The sequence below is a fragment of the Hylobates moloch genome, unplaced genomic scaffold, assembly GCF_009828535.3.
Source record: "Hylobates moloch isolate HMO894 unplaced genomic scaffold, HMol_V3 SCAFFOLD_15, whole genome shotgun sequence".
Lineage (NCBI taxonomy): Eukaryota > Metazoa > Chordata > Mammalia > Primates > Hylobatidae > Hylobates > Hylobates moloch.
Window position 1 is genome coordinate 94,855,757 of NW_026652290.1, and position 19,428 is coordinate 94,875,184.

The 19,428-nt window shown below is 54.7% G+C and overlaps 1 protein-coding gene across 2 annotated transcripts; it reads right to left on the reverse strand.

Moving 5' to 3' along the window:
• Positions 1-8: 8 nt before the first annotated feature.
• On the reverse strand, positions 9-18,780 carry FSD1 (fibronectin type III and SPRY domain containing 1). 2 transcript variants are annotated; one of them, XM_032177667.2, is made up of 13 exons: positions 17,556-18,780; positions 16,321-16,416; positions 16,033-16,164; positions 14,378-14,479; positions 12,076-12,098; positions 11,775-11,896; positions 10,311-10,520; positions 4,988-5,086; positions 3,747-3,906; positions 3,301-3,380; positions 721-881; positions 431-519; positions 9-334 (listed from the first exon to the last, which is right to left on the reverse strand). In XM_032177667.2, exons 1-13 carry the CDS (start codon positions 17,568-17,570, stop codon positions 310-312), a joined length of 1,314 nt encoding a protein of 437 aa, XP_032033558.1. In that variant the 5' UTR covers positions 17,571-18,780; the 3' UTR covers positions 9-309. The 2 variants fall into 2 exon arrangements, with proteins under 2 accessions (XP_032033558.1, XP_032033557.1); XM_032177666.2 differs by having other exon boundaries at positions 11-334; positions 630-881; positions 17,556-17,863.
• Positions 18,781-19,428: the final 648 nt, after the last annotated feature.

Here is a 19,428-nt window from a genome sequence, read left to right on the forward strand (position 1 = left end):
CCAAAGAACCAGCACCGCAGCCTGGCCTGGCCAGTGTCTGACCTTTATTAAAGAGGTGAGGTGGGGAGAGGGCCCGCCAGGGTGCCCACTCCCTCTTGGTGACCCCCCCATCTGGAGTTAAGGCTCCAAGCAGCAAGTGACAGAGGAGGGTGCCTGGCTCCAGCAGCCTGGGCCTGGCGGCAGCTCCCCTAAAAACACCCCAGCTGGGTGGGTGCCTGGGGGCCTAGGTGAGGCTGGTGTTGGAGCTGCTGGTAGCACTGCCTCGCTTTTGCAGGCAGCGCACAGCACTGGGAACTTGCAGGCCTGTTGTCACCTGGAAGCTGCCACACCATACCTGAGGGACAGCGGGGGGAGGCAGGAGGGGCTCAGCTTCGAACTCCAGTGCCCAGCACCACCCTCTCCTCCCCCTGGGCCGCGGAGGGCAGCTCACCGTGAAAGCAGGCAGCAGTGGCTGTGTGAACCTGGTCTTGAAAGTGTGCAGCACCTGTTTGGTGCGGGCATTGTAGAAGGACAGGAGGCCTGGGGTGGGAGGGCAGAGTGACAGTGGGACCCGTCAGAAGTTGGATGGGGGCAGATGGAGGGGACTCAGGCAGGGGCAGCCAGAGACGGCAGCTGGGGCTTGGGGTCACCTTGGTGGAAGTCACAGTGCACACCCAGGCAGTCGGGCACGGGGGCATCCAGCACCTTGACCTTGTTGGCGTGCTTGGCCGTGAAGCTGACCTGCAGCCAATTGTTGACGTGCAGGCACCAGGAGGCGGCCGTCTTGCCCAGTTGCTCGAAGCGGCCCAGGCTGCGGTAGGCCACGCCCACGCCGAACGCCTTGCTGTCCGGCTCGTAGCGCACCTCCCAGTAATGCTCCCCGCCGTCGATCAGCGTGTCCCCTGTGGCGCGGGGCAGGAGGGGTGGGCAGGGGAAATGGATAGAACTGGACCACAGATGCCCTTCCACAAAGGGCCAGCCCCCAAGGTGCTCCTTACACCACAGCTGCTCCCTCCAGATACTCCTCAGGTTCCTAGCTGTACCCCCCAGATACTCCTCGGGTTCCCAGCTATTCCCCCCAGGTACCCCTTGAACCCCAGCTATTCCCTTCAGATACGCCTCAAGTTCCCAGCTATTCCCTCCAGACACTACTTGGGCCCCAGCTATTCCCTCCAGACACTCCTTGGGCCCCAGATATTCCCTCCAGATATTCCTTGGGCCCCAGCTATTCCTTCCAGATACTCCCTGTGTTCCAGGTATTCCCTCCAGACACTCCTTGGTTCCCAGCTATTCTCTCCGGATACTCCCTGTGTTCTAGCTATTCCCTCCAGACACTCCTTGGTCCCCAGCTCTTCCCTCCAGATATTCCTTGGGCTCCAGCTATTCCCTCAAGATACTCCTTGGGCTCCAGCTATTCCCTTCAGATACTCCACTGTCCCTGCTATTCCCTCCAGATACTCCTCAGTCCCAGCTGTTTCCCCCAGATACTCCTCAGTCCCAGCTGTTTCCCCAGATACTCCTCAGTCCCAGCTGTTTCCCCCAGATACTCCTCAGGCTGCAGCTATTCCCTCCAGATGCTCCTCAAGTCTCAGCTATTCCCTCCAGATATTCCTTGATTCCCGGGTATTCCCCCCAGATACTCCTAAGCTTTATCAACTTCCTCCAGAAATTTATTAAGCCCAGATACTCCCCAAGCCTCAGTTACTCCTTTCAGATTCTCTACAAGCCCAAGATACTCCTTCCAGACTCCTCCAAGCCATAGAAACTTCCTTCAGTTCCTCCCCATGTCCAAATACCCCTCCAGTCCTTCCCAGAAACTAGATCATCCTCAAACCCTTTTTCCTGGAAGACTCATAGTGTTCCCACAGGCCTCAAGTCCTTCTCGGTCCAGATGCTCCCCCTAGTTCCCAGCTCTGGCAGGGTCCAGATGCTCCCCCTAGTTCTTGGCTCTGGCAGAGTCTGGAAGCTCCCTCTAGCTCCTGGCTGTGACAGAGTCCAGATACTCCCCAGGACTCAAGACTCCCTCCTCTTGCTCTCTGAATCCAGATTCTATCCAGACCCCAACTCCATGTGGAAGGCAGGTTCTCCCAGGCCTCAGCTACTGCTGAGGCCAGAAGTTCCCCCAAAGCATTCCCCAAGCCAGATACTCTGCAGGCCTCAGCTCCTCCTGGAATCCAGGTGTTCCTCAAGCCTCCGTCACACTCTGCAGGAACCCTCTGAATTGGGATACCCCTTGGCTTCAGCTCTGTACACAATCCAGATTCTCTCCAGAGTTGAGACCCTCCCCAGGCCCCAGATCCAGGTTCTTGCCATCTCAGCTACTCCTTCACCCAATGCAGCTATTCCATGAGCTTCAGCTTCTCCTCATACTCTTGCCCCTCCCAGATCACAACTGATCTCTGTATATTTCAGCTCCCCTCCAGATACAAGACGAACCTCTATACACATGTCTTCTCCAGGTCTGCTCCTCCCTGATCTCAGCTACTCCCCAAACCACAAATTATCCAGGCCCTTTCCCAAGGATGATCTCTCTCTCTCTCTCTCAAATCTCAGCAACTCCAATGACAACTCCCTGTATCTTCTGCTTCTCCCTAAAACTCTCACCAATCCCAGGTGCTCCCAAGAAAATGTAGATCCCCATAGAACCATAACTTCCCCTTAGGCCCTAGCTTATCCTCATGACCCCAGCTACTCCCTAACTTCCTTCTCCCTAGATATTCCTGACCACAGTGACTTCCTCATACTTTAGCCTCTTTCTCCAGCTCTATTGTGAACAGTAGCAATTCCCCGAAACTCCAGTTCCTCCCTTGCCCGTCCTCCACTAACTCCAGCTTCTTCACAGGATCCAATCATTCCTATGCTGCTATTGACTTCTCTTCACACTGTTTTCTCTGGCTCCTCCACATACCCTCTGGTGATCCCCCAAAACTCCTGCCTGGCTTCAGCTCCCCCACAAACCCAGCTGCTCTATAGGCAACCATTCTTTCCAGCTACTCCTGAAATCCCAGCTACTCCCTAAATCCCAGCTACTCCCCAAGTCCCAGATACTCCTTGGAGTCCAGAAAATTGCCCCCAAGCTCCTGCCCAGGCACTGTCTGGTCCAGAGTCTCTTTCCTTCACTCCATAAATTCTGGCTTTCCCCAGCAATCTCTTATCCTGAAACATTTCCATCTGGGCAGTGCCAGAATAACCTGTTATTCCGGGAGCAGCTTTGCTGATGGCTGCCTGTTTCCGCAGCCAAAGGCAAAGGTTCTCCCTCAACCCCCACCATTAGGCCCCTGCCCAAAACTCCCCTCTCCCCTTTCTTCTCCCCTTCCTTACCCAGAACTGTGTAGGACTCAGCGGTGAAGCGGTCCCGTCCCCCACGACCTGAGGGCATCCTCTTGGGAGATGGAGTACCTCTGTAGTGGGCAGGGAGTGGGCAGGCTCAGGAGGCTCAGGTCAACACTTATCTCTCCCATGGTAAGGCTACCCTAGTCCACCCCAGCCACTGTGGATGTTGGGTCAATCTCTGGCAGTATTTGGCTCTATCTATACATCGAGCACCTCATGTTTATGTCAGTACATGCCTGTGCCCTCCATCATCTGGGAAACTCCTATTTAACCATCAAAACCCCACTCAAAACCTCCTCTCCCCTCATTCCCTCTCTGGGTTCCACCAGCCCCAGGTCCCCTCTCCACGCCAGCTCTGACCACACTAGGCTCTGTGTCCATGTCCAGATTGATCTTCTCCACCAGAGACTTAGGGAGGGGAGGGGGCAGGCTACCTGGCTGGGGAGTTGATGGGAGACGCCGTCCGCCCCTTGCCATCTTTCTCGCGAGCCTTGATATCCTGAACCTTCCCGCCCATAGCGTCCCACTCCACGGAGAGATCATCCACCCGCAGGTTCTGGTGGGATGTGGACGCATCCAGGCGGAACATGAACGCTGGGGCCGGGCAGACGTGGGAGTCACAGAGATGGGGAAACCCGGAGAGACACAAGAGAGAGACAGAGAGACAGACAGTGACCAAGACAGACCAAGACAGGGACAGAGAATCAAAGAGCCAAGGAGACAAGAGTCCAAGACAGAGATAAGAGACCAACAAAGGCTCAGAGAGAGACACATATAGAGACGGACAAGCAGAAAGACAACAGGAGAGACAAGATGGCAAAGGGTAGAGGGGACAGAACATGGAGCCAGAGGCGCAAAGGCCGAGGGTTGTTGCCTAAAAGTCTCCCTCCCGGGTCTGGAGGCATTTTCTTTTTTTTGTTTGTTTTGAGATGGAGTCTCACTCTGTCGCCCACGCTGGAGTGCTGTGGCACAATCTCAGCTCACTGCAACCTCCACCTCCTGGGTTCAAGCGATTCTCCTGCCTCAGCCTCCGAAGTAGCTGGGACTACAGGTGAACGCTACCACTCCCAGCTAATTTTTGTATTTTCAGTAGAGATGGGGTTTCACCATATTGGCCAGGCTGGTTTCGAACTCCTGACCTCGTGATCCGCCCGCCTCAGCCTCCCAAAGTGCTGGGATTACAGGTGTGAGCCACCGTGCCCGGCCTCTGGAGGCATTTTCAAGCCAATTGCACTACCCTGTGCTTCCATGGAGGACTAATCCCAAAAAAGGGGCTGGGCTACAGCACAAGGGAGTTAGGCTAGATTTCAGAGGGACTTCCTTCCTAGCAGGGCATGCGTAGGTGTCACTGTGAAAGGCTCTGGAATCGGTCTTCACTACTCAAATCTCATCCTCAGCTCTATAGAAGACTTCTCTATTTTCTGGCAAAGAGAGAGTGTGTGTGGCTGTATATAAAAACCATCGAGATATACGGGGGTAAACCTCAGAAGCAAAGGACAAAAATAGGGTTATAGCAGACACTCAGGCTAAGGAAGCCAACTGTGGACGGAGCTTTGGGCTTCCTGGCAGCCAGGGCAACAAAGTTACCCTGCTTCGAGGATTCTCATGGTCTCTGGGGACCGTGGGAGGAAGGGGCCGTGGAGTTAGGGGTAGGACAAGGGTGGAATCCAGTCACCTGGTGTCTCCAGAGTCACTGGCTCAGAGAACTCTCCTGCAACTGCCTTGTTACAGGCCTTCACACGGAAGTTCATGTATTTCATGTCAAACTTGAGACCTGGGAGGCAAGAGAGGCATTTCAACACTGTGTATTATTCCCTGAGACTCTCAGTCATGGGTTAAAGCTGTCATGTCCCACAGTGATTCCCAACGCCATTCTAAGAACCGCCTTATAAACATCTTATCCGGCCGGGCGCACTGGCTCACGCCTGTCATCCCAGCACTTTGGAAGGCCGAGGCGCACGGATCAACTGAGGTCGGGAGTTCGAGACCAGCCTGATCAACATAGTGAAACCCCGTCTCTACGAAAAATGCAAAAAATTAGCCGGACGTGGTGGCGCATGCCTGTAATCCCAGCTACTCAGGAGGCTGAGGCAGGAGAATAGCTTGAACCCGGGAGGTGGAGGTGGAGGTTGCAGTGAGCCATGCTCATGCCATTGCACTCCAGCCTGGGAAACAAGAACAAAACTCCACCTCAAAATAAATAAACAAATAAAAAATAAACAAACAGCTTATCCCTGAGACCATTCCTTGCCCTCCTCTCCCTGAGGGGCTATGAATTACTTGACTCCGCCTCCAACCCACATAGACCAATCAGGATGCTTTAAGACCCTGTCACAGTGACTGTTTCAGAGATTTGTACTGCATGACTGCACTCCAGCCTGGGCGACATGTTTATTTGAGATTCTGTCTCAAATAAATAAATAATAAAAAATAAAAAATTAGTCTGGGTGCGGTGGCTCACACCTGTAATGTCAGCACTTTGGGAGGCCGAAGTGGGCAGATCACTTGAGGTCAGGCGTTCGAGACCAGCCTGGCCAACATGATGAAACCCCATCTCTACTAAAAATATAAAAATTGGTGGGGGGTGGCGCCTGTAATCCCAGCTACTCAGGAGGCTGCGGAAGGAGAATCGCTTGAACCCGGGAGGCGGAGGTTGCAGTGAGCCAAGATCGCGCCACTGCACTCTAGCCTGGGTGACAGAGCGAAACTCCGTCCCCCCTCCAAAAAAATTAGCTGGGTGTGGTGGTGCACACCTGTAGTCCCAGTTACTCAGGAGGCTGAGGGAGGAGGAGCATGTGAGCCCAAGAGGCTGAAGCTGCAGAGAGCTATGATTGCATCACTGCACTCCAGCCTGTGCTACATAGCAAGAACGTGTCTTTCAAAAAAAAAAAAAGGCCGAGGGTGGCAGCTCACGCCTGTCATCCCAGCACGTTTGGGAGATGGAGGCAGGAGAAACCCATAAGGTCAGGAGTTTGAGACCGGCCTGGCCAGCATGGTGAAACTCTGTCTCTACTAAAAAACACAAAAACTGGCTAGGCACGGTGGCTCACGCCTATAATCCCAGCACTTTGGGAGGCCGAAGCAGGCAGATCACTTGAGGTCAGGAGTTCGAGACCAGCCTGGCCAATAAGGTGAAACCCCGTCTCTACTGAAAATACAAAAATTAGCCAGGTATGGCGGTGGGGGCCTGTAATCCCAGCTACTCGGGAGGCTGGGGCAGGAGAATTGCTTGAACCCGGGAAGCAGAGGTTGCAGTGAGCCAAAGATCACACCATTGCATTCCAGCCTGGGTGACACAGTGAGACTGCAACTCAAAAAAAAAAAAAATTAACCAGGCGTTCGGGCGCATGCCTGTAGTGCCTGTAGTCTAAGCTACTTGGGAGGCTGAGGCAGAAGAATCACTTGAACCTGGGAGGCAGAGGTTGCAGTGAGCCGAGATCAAGCCACTGCACTCCAGCCTGGGCAACAGAGCAAGATTCTGTCTCAAAAAAAAAGAAAAAAGAAAAGAGGGAAAGAAAGAAGAAAATAGCCCAAACCCTCCCGTCTTTCCAAGCGATCAATAAAACAGAGGTGGATTGCAAACGACCACATAGGCGGCTGCTTTCATCAGTATCCTCGCTCCTGCACAGCTTTCCATGAATCCAACTTTCTGCCCTGAGGAATTCACTCACTAGGAAGTTTGTCAAAGGCAGGAAGCCATGGTTATAAAGCGTAGCACCTGGAAGCCTCGTAGTGACAGAACAGATCTATACTTTGACCGTGGTGTTGGTGGTGACATGAAATTACACATGGGAGAAAACTGTGTGGAATTATATATGCACACCCAAATGAGCACGTGTAAAACTGGTAAAATGTGGCTGGGTGCGGTGGCTCACGCCTGTCATCCCAGCACTTTGGGAGGCCAAGGCGGGCGGATCACCGGAGGTTAGGAGTTAGAGACTAGCCTGGTCAACATGGAGAAACCCCATCTCTACTAAAAATACAAAAATTAGCCAGGCATGGTGGTGGGCGCCTGTAATCCCAGTTACTAGGGAGGCTGAGACAGGAGAATTAGCCTGAACCCGGGAGGCGGAGGTTGCAGTGAGCCCAGATCAGGCCACTGCACTCCAGCCTGGGCGACAGAGCGAGACTCCATCTCAAAAAAAAAAAAAAAAGATAGAATGTGAGTCCACTGCCCCCGTGTCCATTTCTCGGGTTTTATGCTGACTACATGGGTCCTCACTGTACTTTTTGTTTTAGTTGTTTTGGCAACTTCCTATGGATCTATAATTATTTCAAAATACAAAGTTACAAGAAAACAAAACCAAAAGGCGGGGGCGCTTGGAGGAGGGATTTGAGGAATCCTATTTACAACAAATAAAAGGGGTGTGTTTATTTTGATTCTCAAGCAAAGGATAAGCCAATAACTGTTTGCAGGTCCTGCGGCTGATGGCTTTTCCCCCTGCAATTAGCGTGCTCATGATTAACCATGTATGCTAATTACAGATAACTAGCCGGCTGATTACAGCCCAAAAGCAGCTAGTGAATGGTGATAGTTAAACCCGTCAGCCAGCCTCTCCCCGCCCCTCAGGGTTTCCCCTGGATCAGGATGGCTTTTTTTTCTTCTTTTTTTTGAGACGGAGTCTCCCTCTGTAGCAAGACGCAGTCTTTTTTTTTTTTTTGAGACGGAGTCTCACTCTGTTGCCCGGGCTGGAGTGCAGTGGCACGATCTTGGCTCACTGCAAGCTCCGCCTCCTGGGTTCACGCCATTCTCCTGCCTCAGCCTCTCCGAGTAGCTGGGACTACAGGCACCCGCCACCACGCCCGGCTAATTTTTTGTATTTTTAGTAGAGACGGGGTTTCACGAGGTCAGGAGATCGAGACCACGGTGAAACCCCGTCTCGGCCTCCCAAAGTGCTGGGATTACAAGCGTGAGCCACCGCGCCCGGCCGACGCAGTCTTGCTCTGTCGCCCAGGCTGGAGTGCAGTGGTGCGATCTAGGCTCACTGCAAGCTCCGCTTCCCGAGTTCACGCCATTCTCCTGCCTCAGCCTCCCTTGCTCTGTCGCCCAAGCTGAAGTGCAGTGGCGCGATCTCTGCTCACTGCAGCCTCCACCTCCCAGGTTCAAGTGATTCTCACTCCTCAGCCTCCCAAGTAGCTGGGACTACAGGCATCTGCCACCATACCCCACTAACTTTTTTGCATTTTTAGTAGAGACAGGGTTTTACCATGCTGGCCAAGGCTGGTCTTGAACTCCTGACCTCAAGTGATCCACCCACCTCAGCCTCCTAAAGTGCTGGGATTACAGCGTGAGCCAACACGCCCGGCCAGGATGGCTTTTTTTTTTTTTTTTTTTGAGACGGAGTCTCGCTCTGTCACCAGGCTGGAGTGCAGTGGCGCAATCTCAACTCACTGCAACCTCCACTTCCTGGGCTCAAGCAATTCTTCTGCCTCAGCCTCCCGAGTAGCTGGGATTACAGGCGCTCGCCACCACGCCCAGCTAATTTTTGTATTTTTAGTAGAGACGGGGTTTCACCATGTTGGTCAGGCTGGTCTCGATCTCATGACCTCGTGATCCGCTCGCCTAAGCCTCCCAAAGTGCTGGGATTACAGGCGTGAGCCACCGCGCCTGGCCCAGGATGGCTTTTTAATCTCATGAGGCTTCCCCCCTTCAGACCCTACCTCCACCAGCTGGGTGGATTCCTTGGGGTTTTTTTTTTTTTCTTTATTTCTCTCTCTGTTTTGTAGACACAGGGTCTTGCCCGGTTGTTCAGGCTGGAGTGCGGTGGTGCAGTCATGGCTCACTGCAGCCTCCAATTCTTGGGCTCAAACAATCCTCCCACCTTAACCTCCCTTGGTAGCTGGGACCACCATGCTCAGGTAACTTTAAATTTTTTTTTTTTTTAATAGATGGGCTCTTGCTTTGTTACCCAAGCTGGTCTCCAGCTCCTGGCCTCAAGCAATCCTCTTGCCTCAGCCTCCCAAAGTGCTGTATCACAGGCTTTAGCCACCATGCCCAGCCAGCTTTCAATTTCTTGTAACTGCCAAGGAGGACCCCAAATACTTGGAGGGTGAATCCAGAATGCCAGCTCTAGGAGGGAAAAGATTATTGTCTGCTTTGTTCCCTGCTCCGAGGACAGTATCCAGCTATTTGGGAGGCTAAGGCAGGACTGCTGGAGGCCAGGGGTTGGAGACCAGCCTGGGGAAACGGCAGGATCCCATGTCTAGAAAAATATATTCATTATTATTATTATTTATTTTTTGAGATGGAGTCTTGCTCTGTCATCCAAGCTGGAGTGCAGTGGCGTGATCTAGGCTGACTGCAAGCTCCACTTCCCGAGTTCACGCCATTCTCCTGCCTCAGCCTCACAAGTAGCTGGGACTACAGGCGCCCACCACCACGCCCAGCTAATTTTTTGTATTTTTTTAGTAGATACGGTATTTCACCATGTTAGCCAGGATGGTCTCGATCTCCTGACCTCATGATCGGCCCACCTCGGCCTCCCAAAGTGCTGGGATTATAGGCGTGAGCTACCGCACCCGGCCTATATTCATTATTATTATTATTATTTTTTTTTTTTGAGATGAGTTTCACTTTTGTTGCCCAGGCTGGAGTGCAATAGGCGATCTCGGCTCAGTGCCAGCTCCACCTTCCGGGTTCAAGCGATTCTCCCACCTCAGCCTCCCGAGTAGCTGGGATTACAGGTGCCCGATACCATGCCTGGCTAATTTTTTTGTATTTTTAGTAGAGACAGGGTTTCACCACGTTGGCCAGGCTGGTCTTGAACTCCTGACCTCAGGTGATCCACCCGCTTCAGCCTCCCAAAGTGCTGGGATTACAGGCATGAGCCACCGCGCCCAGCCACTGTCTCGTATTTCTGATCCGCTTCCTCAGGCTGCTTCCACACCCCATGAGCTTCGGGGATCGTCCCCAAGGCCCCCAATGACTGATGGCGAGACGGGAGCCTGGAAGAGGTGGCTGTTCACAGCTGGGCGGAGCTGGCGCACACTGCCCTTACCTGTCAGGGTGTACTCTGTCTGCCGGATGCCCTCAATGACCATCCAGGGCTGGTCCTCCTTGAGTCGGGGCGGGCCTTCGAAGTTGGTCCGCCGGTACTCCAGCACGTAGTGGTCAATCTTGCTGTCCTCATCCGGCATGCGCCACACCAGGGTCACACAGTTATCTGCCACCAGGGACTCAGCCAGGTCGATCACGGGTGCGCTGGGCACTGACCAGGACGGAAGGGAGAGGGGGTCAGGATTCTGTGCCTGGTTCAGGGGGCAGGAGGCTTGCTGCAGGGCCGCCCAACCACATGATGGACAATTTTGGGGGCAGAGCCATAAAGGGGTTCCATGCTTGGCAGGGTGGAGACCTTTTTTTTTTTTTTTTTTAAAGACAGAGTCTTGCTCTTGTCACCCAGGCTGGAGTGCAGTGGCACAATCTTGGCTCACTGCAACCTCCAACTCCCTGGTTCAAGCGATTCTCCTGCCTCAGCCTCCTGAGTAGCTGGGATTACAGGCGTAAGCCACCACGCCCGGCTAATTTTTTATATTTTTAGTAGAGACAGGGTTTCTCCATGTTGGCCAGGCTGGTCTTGAACTCCTGACCTCAAGTGATTCACCTGCCTCGGCCTCCCAAAGTGTTGGGATTCCAGGCGTGAGCCACCACGCCCGGCCATGGAGACTCTTAAGGTTCCATCAGCGGGTTGGGGGAGGGCTGAGCTTTCTTGGGATTCCGTCATTTACGGGCAGAATTATTCCAAAATCTCTGCCAACGAGGGATGTGGCTTTCTTTGGGGCTGCATCATAGACAGCCTGGGTTCTCAGCCCATTTCTCCTCGGGGGCGTGGCCTTCTCAGGGCTCCATCCCTGGAAATAGGGTTTTCCCAGGAGCTACCATGTGGTGGGCGGGCCCTTCTCATGGCTCTATCCAGGGAGGTCTCGGGAGGGCTCCACTCCCCCAGGGGCATGGTATTCTCAGGGCTCCACCTCTGGGGACAGAGTTTTCCCAGGCCCTCACCCCCTGGCGGGTGAGGCTTTCTGATGGCTCCACCCATGGGCGGGACTTGATGAATACTCCACCCACACAGGACCTGCTATTCTCAGGGCTCCACCCTGGGGACAGGATTTTCCCACCTGGTGAGTTTGACCTTCTCATGGTTCCACCCCGGGGCAGGGCCTCATGAGGACTCAACCACCCCCACAGGACATGGTATTCTCACAGCTCCACCCCTGGGGACAGGGTTTTCCCAGGATGTCACTACACAGTGGGTAGGGTCTTCCCGTGGCTCCACCCAGGGGCAGGGCTCCATGAGGACTCCACCCCCCCCCCCCACAGGACGTGGAATTCTCAGAGCTCCACCTCCCCCAGGTGGAATTCAGACACCGGGCCGTCCACCGTACTCCAGGTCCTGTTTCAGGGCCTCCCAGCCTCCCAGGTCAGTCCCCGGAAGTCCTGGCCCTCCAGTGCGTGCCTCTCTCACCAGGCAGGAACTTGAGTGCCTGTAGCATCTGCCGCTCTTGTGCGAAGTCCACCATGAGGTGACTCATGTTGTCACTGACCTTCGCTTTCAATGATAGCCGGAAGGCAGGGGCCATGGTCACTCTGCGGGAAGGAGGTGGCAGGCGTTGCTCGGGGGACCAGGCCTGGTCATCTGTGGCACGAGGGGGCCCCTCCCCAGGGCTCCCATCCAGGGCTCTGAGCTGAGACACCCTCACCAGGCGGCCCCTGTCTTCACACCAGGGGCAGGGAAGTGGGGTGAGGGCCAGACCCCAGCATCTTACCCATCTTTGATTTGCTTGGCAGCCTAGAGAGAGGAACAGAACAACAAAGATTTCTTTTTTTTTTTTTTTTTTTTTTTTGAGATGGAGTCTTGCTCTGTTGTCCAGGCTGGATTAGCAATGGAGTGATCTTGGCTCACTGCAACCTCCACATCCCTGGTTCAAGCAATTATCCTGCCTCAGCCTCCTGAGTAGCTGGGATTACAGGCACCCACCACCACGCCTGGCCAATTTTTTGTATTTTTAGAGAGATGGGGTTTCGCCATGTTGGCCAGGCTGGTCTCAAACTCCTGACCTCAGGTGATCTGCCCGCCTTGGCCTCCCAAAGTGCTGGGATTACAGGCATGAGCCACCGCACCCCGCCCAAAGATTTGCTTCATTTTTTGTGTTTTTTTTTTTGAGATGGAGTCTTGCTCTGTCGCCCAAGCTGGAGTGCAGTGGCACGATCTCGGCTCACTGCAAGCTCCGCCTCCCGGATTCACGCCGTTCTCCTGCCTCAGCCTCCCGAGTAGCTGGAACTACAGGGGCCCGCCACCACACCTGGCTAATTTTTTTGTATTTTTTTTAGTAGAGACGGGGTTTCACTGTGTTAGCCAGGATGGTCTCGATCTCCTGACCTCATCCTCCCAAAGCTGGGATTACAGGCGTGAGCCACTGCGCCCGGCCCAAAGATTTGTTTCTACCAAATCATAAAGCCACTCTACAGACATGAAGACCGAGGCCTCGTGAGGAAGGCATTTGCCAAAGTGTCCCTGCACTTCTGGACTGTGCCCTGAAGACACAGGATGGCCAAGACAGGCTCCCATCCCCACCCCAACCTCCTGCCCACACCCAGCACATACAGCTGGCAAATTCACTAAATAAAACTACAGGATGCCCAGTTAAATTGGCATTTCAGATAAATCATGACTGTGTCCCATGCACTCTTTGGGATATACTCACACAAATGCAGTTCTTAGTGTACAAATATATCTCCTTACACTCAAAAAGTATTCATTTGCATTTCAGATCAACAATGAATACTTTTTTTTTTTGAGACAAGGTCTGGCTCTGTCCCTCAGGCTAGAGTGCAGTGTAACAATCACGGCTTATTGTAACTTTGAACTCTGGAGCTCAAACAATCCTCCCACTTCAGCCTCTTGAGTAGCCGGGACCACAGGCGCGTGCCACCACACCCAGCTAATTATTTTATTTTATTTTATTTTTTGAGACGGAGCTTCGCTCTGTCACCCAGGCTGGAGTGCAGTGGCGCGATCCCTGCTCACTGCAAGCTCCACCTCCCGGGTTCACACCATCCTCCTGCCTCAGCCTCCTGAGTAGCTGGGACTACAGGTGCCCGCCACAGTGCCCGGCTAAATTTTTGTATATTTAGTAGAGCCGGGGTTTCACCGTCTTAGCCAAGATGGTCTCAATCTCTTTTTTTTTGCGACGGAGTCTCGCTCTGTCGCCCAGACTGGAGTGCAGTGGCCCAATCTTGGCTCACTGCAAGCTCCGCCTCCCGGGTTCACGCCATTCTCCTGCCTCAGCCTCCCAAGTAGCTGGAACTACAGGGGCCCGCCACCACACCTGGCTAATTTTTTTGTATTTTTTTTAGTAGAGACGGGGTTTCACTGTGTTAGCCAGGATGGTCTCAATCTCCTGACCTCATGATCCGCCCACCTCAGCCTCCCAAAGTGCTGGGATTACAGGCATGAGCCCCTGCGCCTGGCCAATTATTTTATTTTTTGTAGAGATGGGGTTTCACTATGTTGCCCATGTTGGTCTGAAACTCCTGGCCTCGAGCAATCCTCCTGCCTCGGCCTCCCAAACTGCTGGTATTACACGCATGAGCCACTGCACCCAGCCTGAATGCTTTCTTTTCTTTTCTTTTTCTTTGTTTTTGAGACGAAGACTCGCTCTGTTGCCCAGTCTGGAGTACGGTGGCACAATCTCAGCTCACGGCAACCTCTGCCTCCCAGGTTCAAGCGATTCTCCCGCCTCAGCCTCCCAAGTAGCTGGGATTACAGGCGCCCACCACCACATCCAGCTAATTTTTGTATTTTTAGTAGAGACAGGGTTTCACCGTGTTGGCTAGGCTAGTCTTGAACTCCTGACCTCAGGTGATCCACTGCCTCGGCCTCCCAAAGTGCTGGGATTACAGGCGTAGCCACTGCGCCCGGCCTGGACACTTTCTTGGTATCAGTATGTGCTTTTGCTAACTATGGCATGGGTGGGCTATACTTACACTAAAAGTGTGCTTGTTCACCTGAAATGCAAATGTGACTGGGCACACTGTTCTTTACCTGGCAGCATCAGAGGTACCCACCTGAGGAAAGTCCTCGCTGTCCATGGCCTGCAGAGTCTGGTTGGCTGTCTCCAGAAGCTCCTCAGAGCTCTCCAGGGCCCGTGTGCAGGCAGCCAGCTGGTTCTGTGGATACCGGGCACCAAAGGAGGGGACAACTCACCCCACTGCCTCAGGCCCCCCGAGGGCTCCCCACCCCATTCGGCATCCAGGGTACCATTCCCTTCTCGAACTCCAGGTGAGAGATGGAGATTGGCACCTCGAGCGCCCCACCAAATGGGGCTGGGCTCCAGGAGCAGAACAGAATCCCTGGGGAATCCCCTCCCTAAAAACACATAAGGCTGGGTGTGGTGGCTCAGGCCTGTAATCCCAGCACTTTGGGAGGCTGAGGCGGGAGGATCACCTGAGGTCAGGAGTTCAAGACTAGCCTGGCCAACAGAGTGAAACCCTGTCTCTACTAAACATAGAAAAAAGTAGCTGGGTGTGGTGGTGGGCACCTGTAATCCCAGCTACTCGGGAGGCTGAGGCAGGAGAATCACTTGAACCCGGGAGGCGGAGGTTGCAGTGAGCTGAGATTGTGCCACTGATCCAGCCTGGGTGACAGAGGGAGACTCCATCTCAAAAACAAAACAAAACAAAACAAAACTCACATGAGCCAGGCGCAGTGGCTCATGCCTGTAATCCCAGCAATTTGGGAGGACAAGGCAGGAGGATCGCTTGAGCCCATGAGTTCAAGACTCGTCTAGGCAACATGGTGAAAACCAGTCTCCACCAAAAAATACAAAAATTCGCTGGGCGTGGTGGCACCTTCCTGTGGTCCTAGCTACTTGGGAGGCTGAGATGGCAGAATCGCTTAAGCCTGGGAGGCAGAGGCTGCAGTGAGGTATGATTGCGCCACTGTACTCCAGCCTGAGTGACAGAATAAGACTCTGTCTCAAAACAAAACAAACCAAAAACTCACATGCCCAGGCCACACCTGAGCTCCAGTGCTCCAGAGTCCCCCGGGGACAGGAATCTGGGATGTCAGGAACTTGCCCAGGAGGTCTGGATGCAGCCTGTGTGACTCCAGCTTGGAGTCTGAGTGACAGCCCACGGGAGCTATGGGTGATGTTTGAGTGGAGGTGATACCTTCAGATCTGGGGGGCCAGTGGGAAGGGCTGAGAAACCGGAGGCACTGAGTGAAGACAGGAGGAGAAGATCTGAGCCAGACTCGGGGACGCCGTGATGGAGAGGGGATGCAGAGACAGCGCAGACGGGCCAGGCGCAGGGGCTCATGCCTGTCATCCCAGCACTTTGGGAGGCTGAGGCGGGAGGATCACCTGAGGTCAGCTTGGCCCACACGGTGAAACCTCATCTCTACTAAAAATATGAAAATTAGCCCGGCATGATGGCAAGTACCTGTATCCCAGCTACTTGGGAGGCTGAGGCAGGAGAATCGCTTGAACCCAGGAGGCGGAGGTTGCAGTGAGCCGAGATCATGCCACTGCACTCCAGGCTGGGTGACAGAGCGAGACCTCCGTCTCAAAAAAATAAAAAAGAGAGAGTACAGGTGGATGGAGAGGTCAGGGGAGAGATCAGAAACTCCACAGCACCCAGTTTTTGGAGGAAGATGCCGAGGCCAGCTACGTTCTGTTGAGTAGGAGGGGCAGGGGGGAGAGGAAGATGCCCCCGGCCCTCACCTGCAGCTCGTAGGTGCGGCTGGCACGGTCCTGTTTTATCTTCATAAGCATGCCTTCTTTCAGCTCCTCCAGGACGGAGAAGAGGGACTGGAACTCTGCTTCGAGGTCCTCCTGCACCTTCGCCGAGTTCGCCTGGGTCGGAACAGCCAGTAGTGGCCAAAGCCCGTGTTCAGAGGGGGAACCTGAGACCTCCCGCAGGCATCAACAGCAATGGGCCAGTTCCTAAGGCTGCACCCTCCAGCTTCCTCCCCTCCCCCTACCTCCCCAGGACTCCCCCACCGTCTTCACCTCCACGTTCAGCAGCATCTGTTTCAGGGAGTAGATAAAGCTCTGAATTTCTTCATTCTTCACAGCCAGTGTTTTGATGATCTTCCTCAGGGCCTCCTGCACCACCAGAAGTGTGGACACACACAGGTGCACACACGCACGTACACACACGTGCGCACACAGGTACACACACGTACGCACACGTACACACACATGCACACACATGTGCACACACACACACGGCAGGCAGGTGAGCCCCTCAGCTGGCCAGGCTCCCTGACCCGCGCTCCCCTCCAGGGATCCAGAGAGATATGGGGGCTGCCACGCTATTGAGCTTGGGCACCAGCCAGGAGGTAAAGCTCCAGGCTGATACAACTCACCCATAGCAGCTGGGCGCCCTAAGCTACCCCATATTACAGGAAAGGAAACTGAGGCTCACAGAGAACCTCTCAGGAAGGGACAGACCCTGGCCCCGAACCAGGCGTGCTTGAGCACAAAGGCTACAACCCGATACCTACATCCTGAAGGTGGTGCGTGAGGGGCTAGCCTGAGGACAGAAAACCCCAGAGGAAAAGATGTCTGCTGGAAAATGGGCTAACCTGGGGAAAGGGTTCTCAGTGGAAGGAAAAACCCCAGGGAGGTGGGATAGCCTGGGATGGGGGCTAGCCTCGGAACAGGGGTGGGGCCTACCTGGGGGAGAAGCATAAGGAAGGAGAAAGAAATTACCTGGGCAAAGGTGGAACCTGGGGGCCGGGGATGCGGGGGCGCCAGGTAAGCGGGGAGGGGGCAGGGAGGTCTTGGGGAAGGGCAGGGGATTCTGGGAGGGAGGATCCCGCTCGGGAGCCTCTCGCTCTGACCCAGGCTCCGATCTGCTTCTTCTTCCTGGGGCAGGGTCGGTAGGGTCCGCACTGCGGAGCTGGCGGGGCGTCTTCCAGGGGTGGGGCGGGGGCCAGGACGCCTGGTCCGCAGCCAGGAGGGAGGGCATGGGGGATGGGGGTCAGGGATGGGACTGGGATACTGGGCAGGGTCGGGGGGCGTAGAAGGCACGTGCCTGGCCCCAAGCCAAGATGTGGGGGCGCTGCGTCCCAAACTGGGGTAGGGGGCCTAGATCCGGGCGGGGTCGCGATGGGGTGGGGCCTCGGCCGCAGAGCAGCTGGGGCGGAGGCAGGGAGGGAGTGGGGGCGCTGCGGCAACACCTGGTCCCCTTCCCCGCCCCCGACGCCCCTGCGGGCCCGCCCTGTCCCACCCCGTCCTACCCTCTGTTCTTCCATGGCTGCAGCCCAGGTCACCCCGGCCCGGCCCGCGGGCCCCGCGCACGCTGGGTCCCCAAGCTGCCTTTGCCGCGGCCAGTAGCCAATGGCCCGCCGAGCCCTCGCCGCCGCCGCGCCCCCGGTTAGCGCTCCATCACCGCGCGCATTGCGCAGGCGCGCCCGCCGCGGCCGCCTGGGAAATGTAGTTCCGCGCTGGCCTCGCCCAGAGCCCTCACATCCAGCGCCTGGGGCTCACTGGGCGGTGTTGGTGGTGATATGTGAGCCGGAGAGAGCCTTGGATCGGAAGACAAGGGGCTCGACCCCTGGCCCTACCGTGGGACCTCAGAATCATCTGTAGTGCTCCCGTGCCTCAGTTTCCCCACTTGTTCACTCACAGGTTGTTCGTTGCTACTCAAATTGTTTAGCCCGCCTGGCATTTACTGAAAATCTAAGGCTTTTGCCCAAGAGGGTGTTTAGCCTCCAATGCCTTCTTTCTATTTGTCCCTATGTCACAACTGAACTCCTATACACCCCACAAAGCCCCAGGCTCCAACAGCTCCTCCAGAAGTCTCCGTGCCAGCCCAGGGTGCGGAAGCTAAGAATGTCTGTGTCCAGCTTTGGAAGGACCTGGGGCCTAATCTATCCAGGGTCCCTCAGCAGACGGCGGGGGGAAGGGTGGAGCTTCAGAATGTTCTGGGGAGGGGAAGGAGTGGGTAGGGGAGGTTGGGCGGGTGTATGTGTCTGCAGGGGAGTTGCAGGCATAGCCACCGCAGAACCTCCCTGTGGTGGAGGGGAACGCTGTGTATGATGCAGGCCTTCTAGGTCCGAGTGAGAAAGGAGGTCACTCTGCAGTTGGGTCTGAGACATTGAGGTCTGTGGGTTCGCCACCTCCTCCCAGAAGGCACTACAGAATCGGGGTGAGGGGTGCAGGGCTGGGAGGAACTGAAGAGCCCATGAACCTCCTCCACGGGACCCCCAAGCAGGCCACGTAATAGGACCCAAAGTTATCAACAGAAATCTATTTCTCTGAACCTCAAAGGAAGACTTTTTTAAATTATTATTATTATTTTTTTAGAGACAGGGACTCACTCTGTTGCTCAGGCTGGAGTAACGTGGCGCAATCATGGCTTACTGCAGCCTCCAACTCCTGGGCTCAAGCGGTCCTCCTGCCTCAGCCTCCCGAGTGGCTGGGACTATAGGCATGCACCATCACCCTGGGCTGGTTTTGTATCTTTTTTCTTTTTCTTTTTTGAGTCAGGGTCTCACTCTGTCGCCCAGGCTGGAGTGCAGTGGCAGGATCTTGGCTCCCTGTAATCTCCGTCTCCCCAGTTCAAGCGATTCTCCTGCCTCAACCCCACTAAGTAGCTGGGACTACAGACGCCCACCACTAGGCCCAGCTAATTTTTGTATTTTTAGTAGAGACCAGGTTTTGCCATGTTGGCTAGGCTGGTCTTGAACTCCTGACCTCAGGTGATCCACCTGCCTTGGCCTCCCAAAGTGCTGGGATAACAGACCTGGGCCGCCATGCCCAGCCTGTATCTTTTTTTTTTTTTTTTTTTAAATAGAGATTGGATCTCGCTATGTTACCCAGGATGATCTCAAACTCGGCTCAAGCGATCCTCCCACCTCAGCCTCACAAAGTGCTGGGATTACAGGTGTGAGCTACAGCGCCCAGCAAAAGAAAGACTTTTGGGAGCAAAATAATTGAGGCAGGGACCCTGTCATTTAACTCACCGCTCAGGCCTATGCCACCTGCCCCTCCCCCACGGAGCCACCTGCTCTCGTACTGTGTCTTCCTGTACCTAGATGTGTTTATGTAGAGCCTTCCAGAAAGCTCACAGGGGTGCATTCCCCCCACTCACTTGCGTACACTGCATTT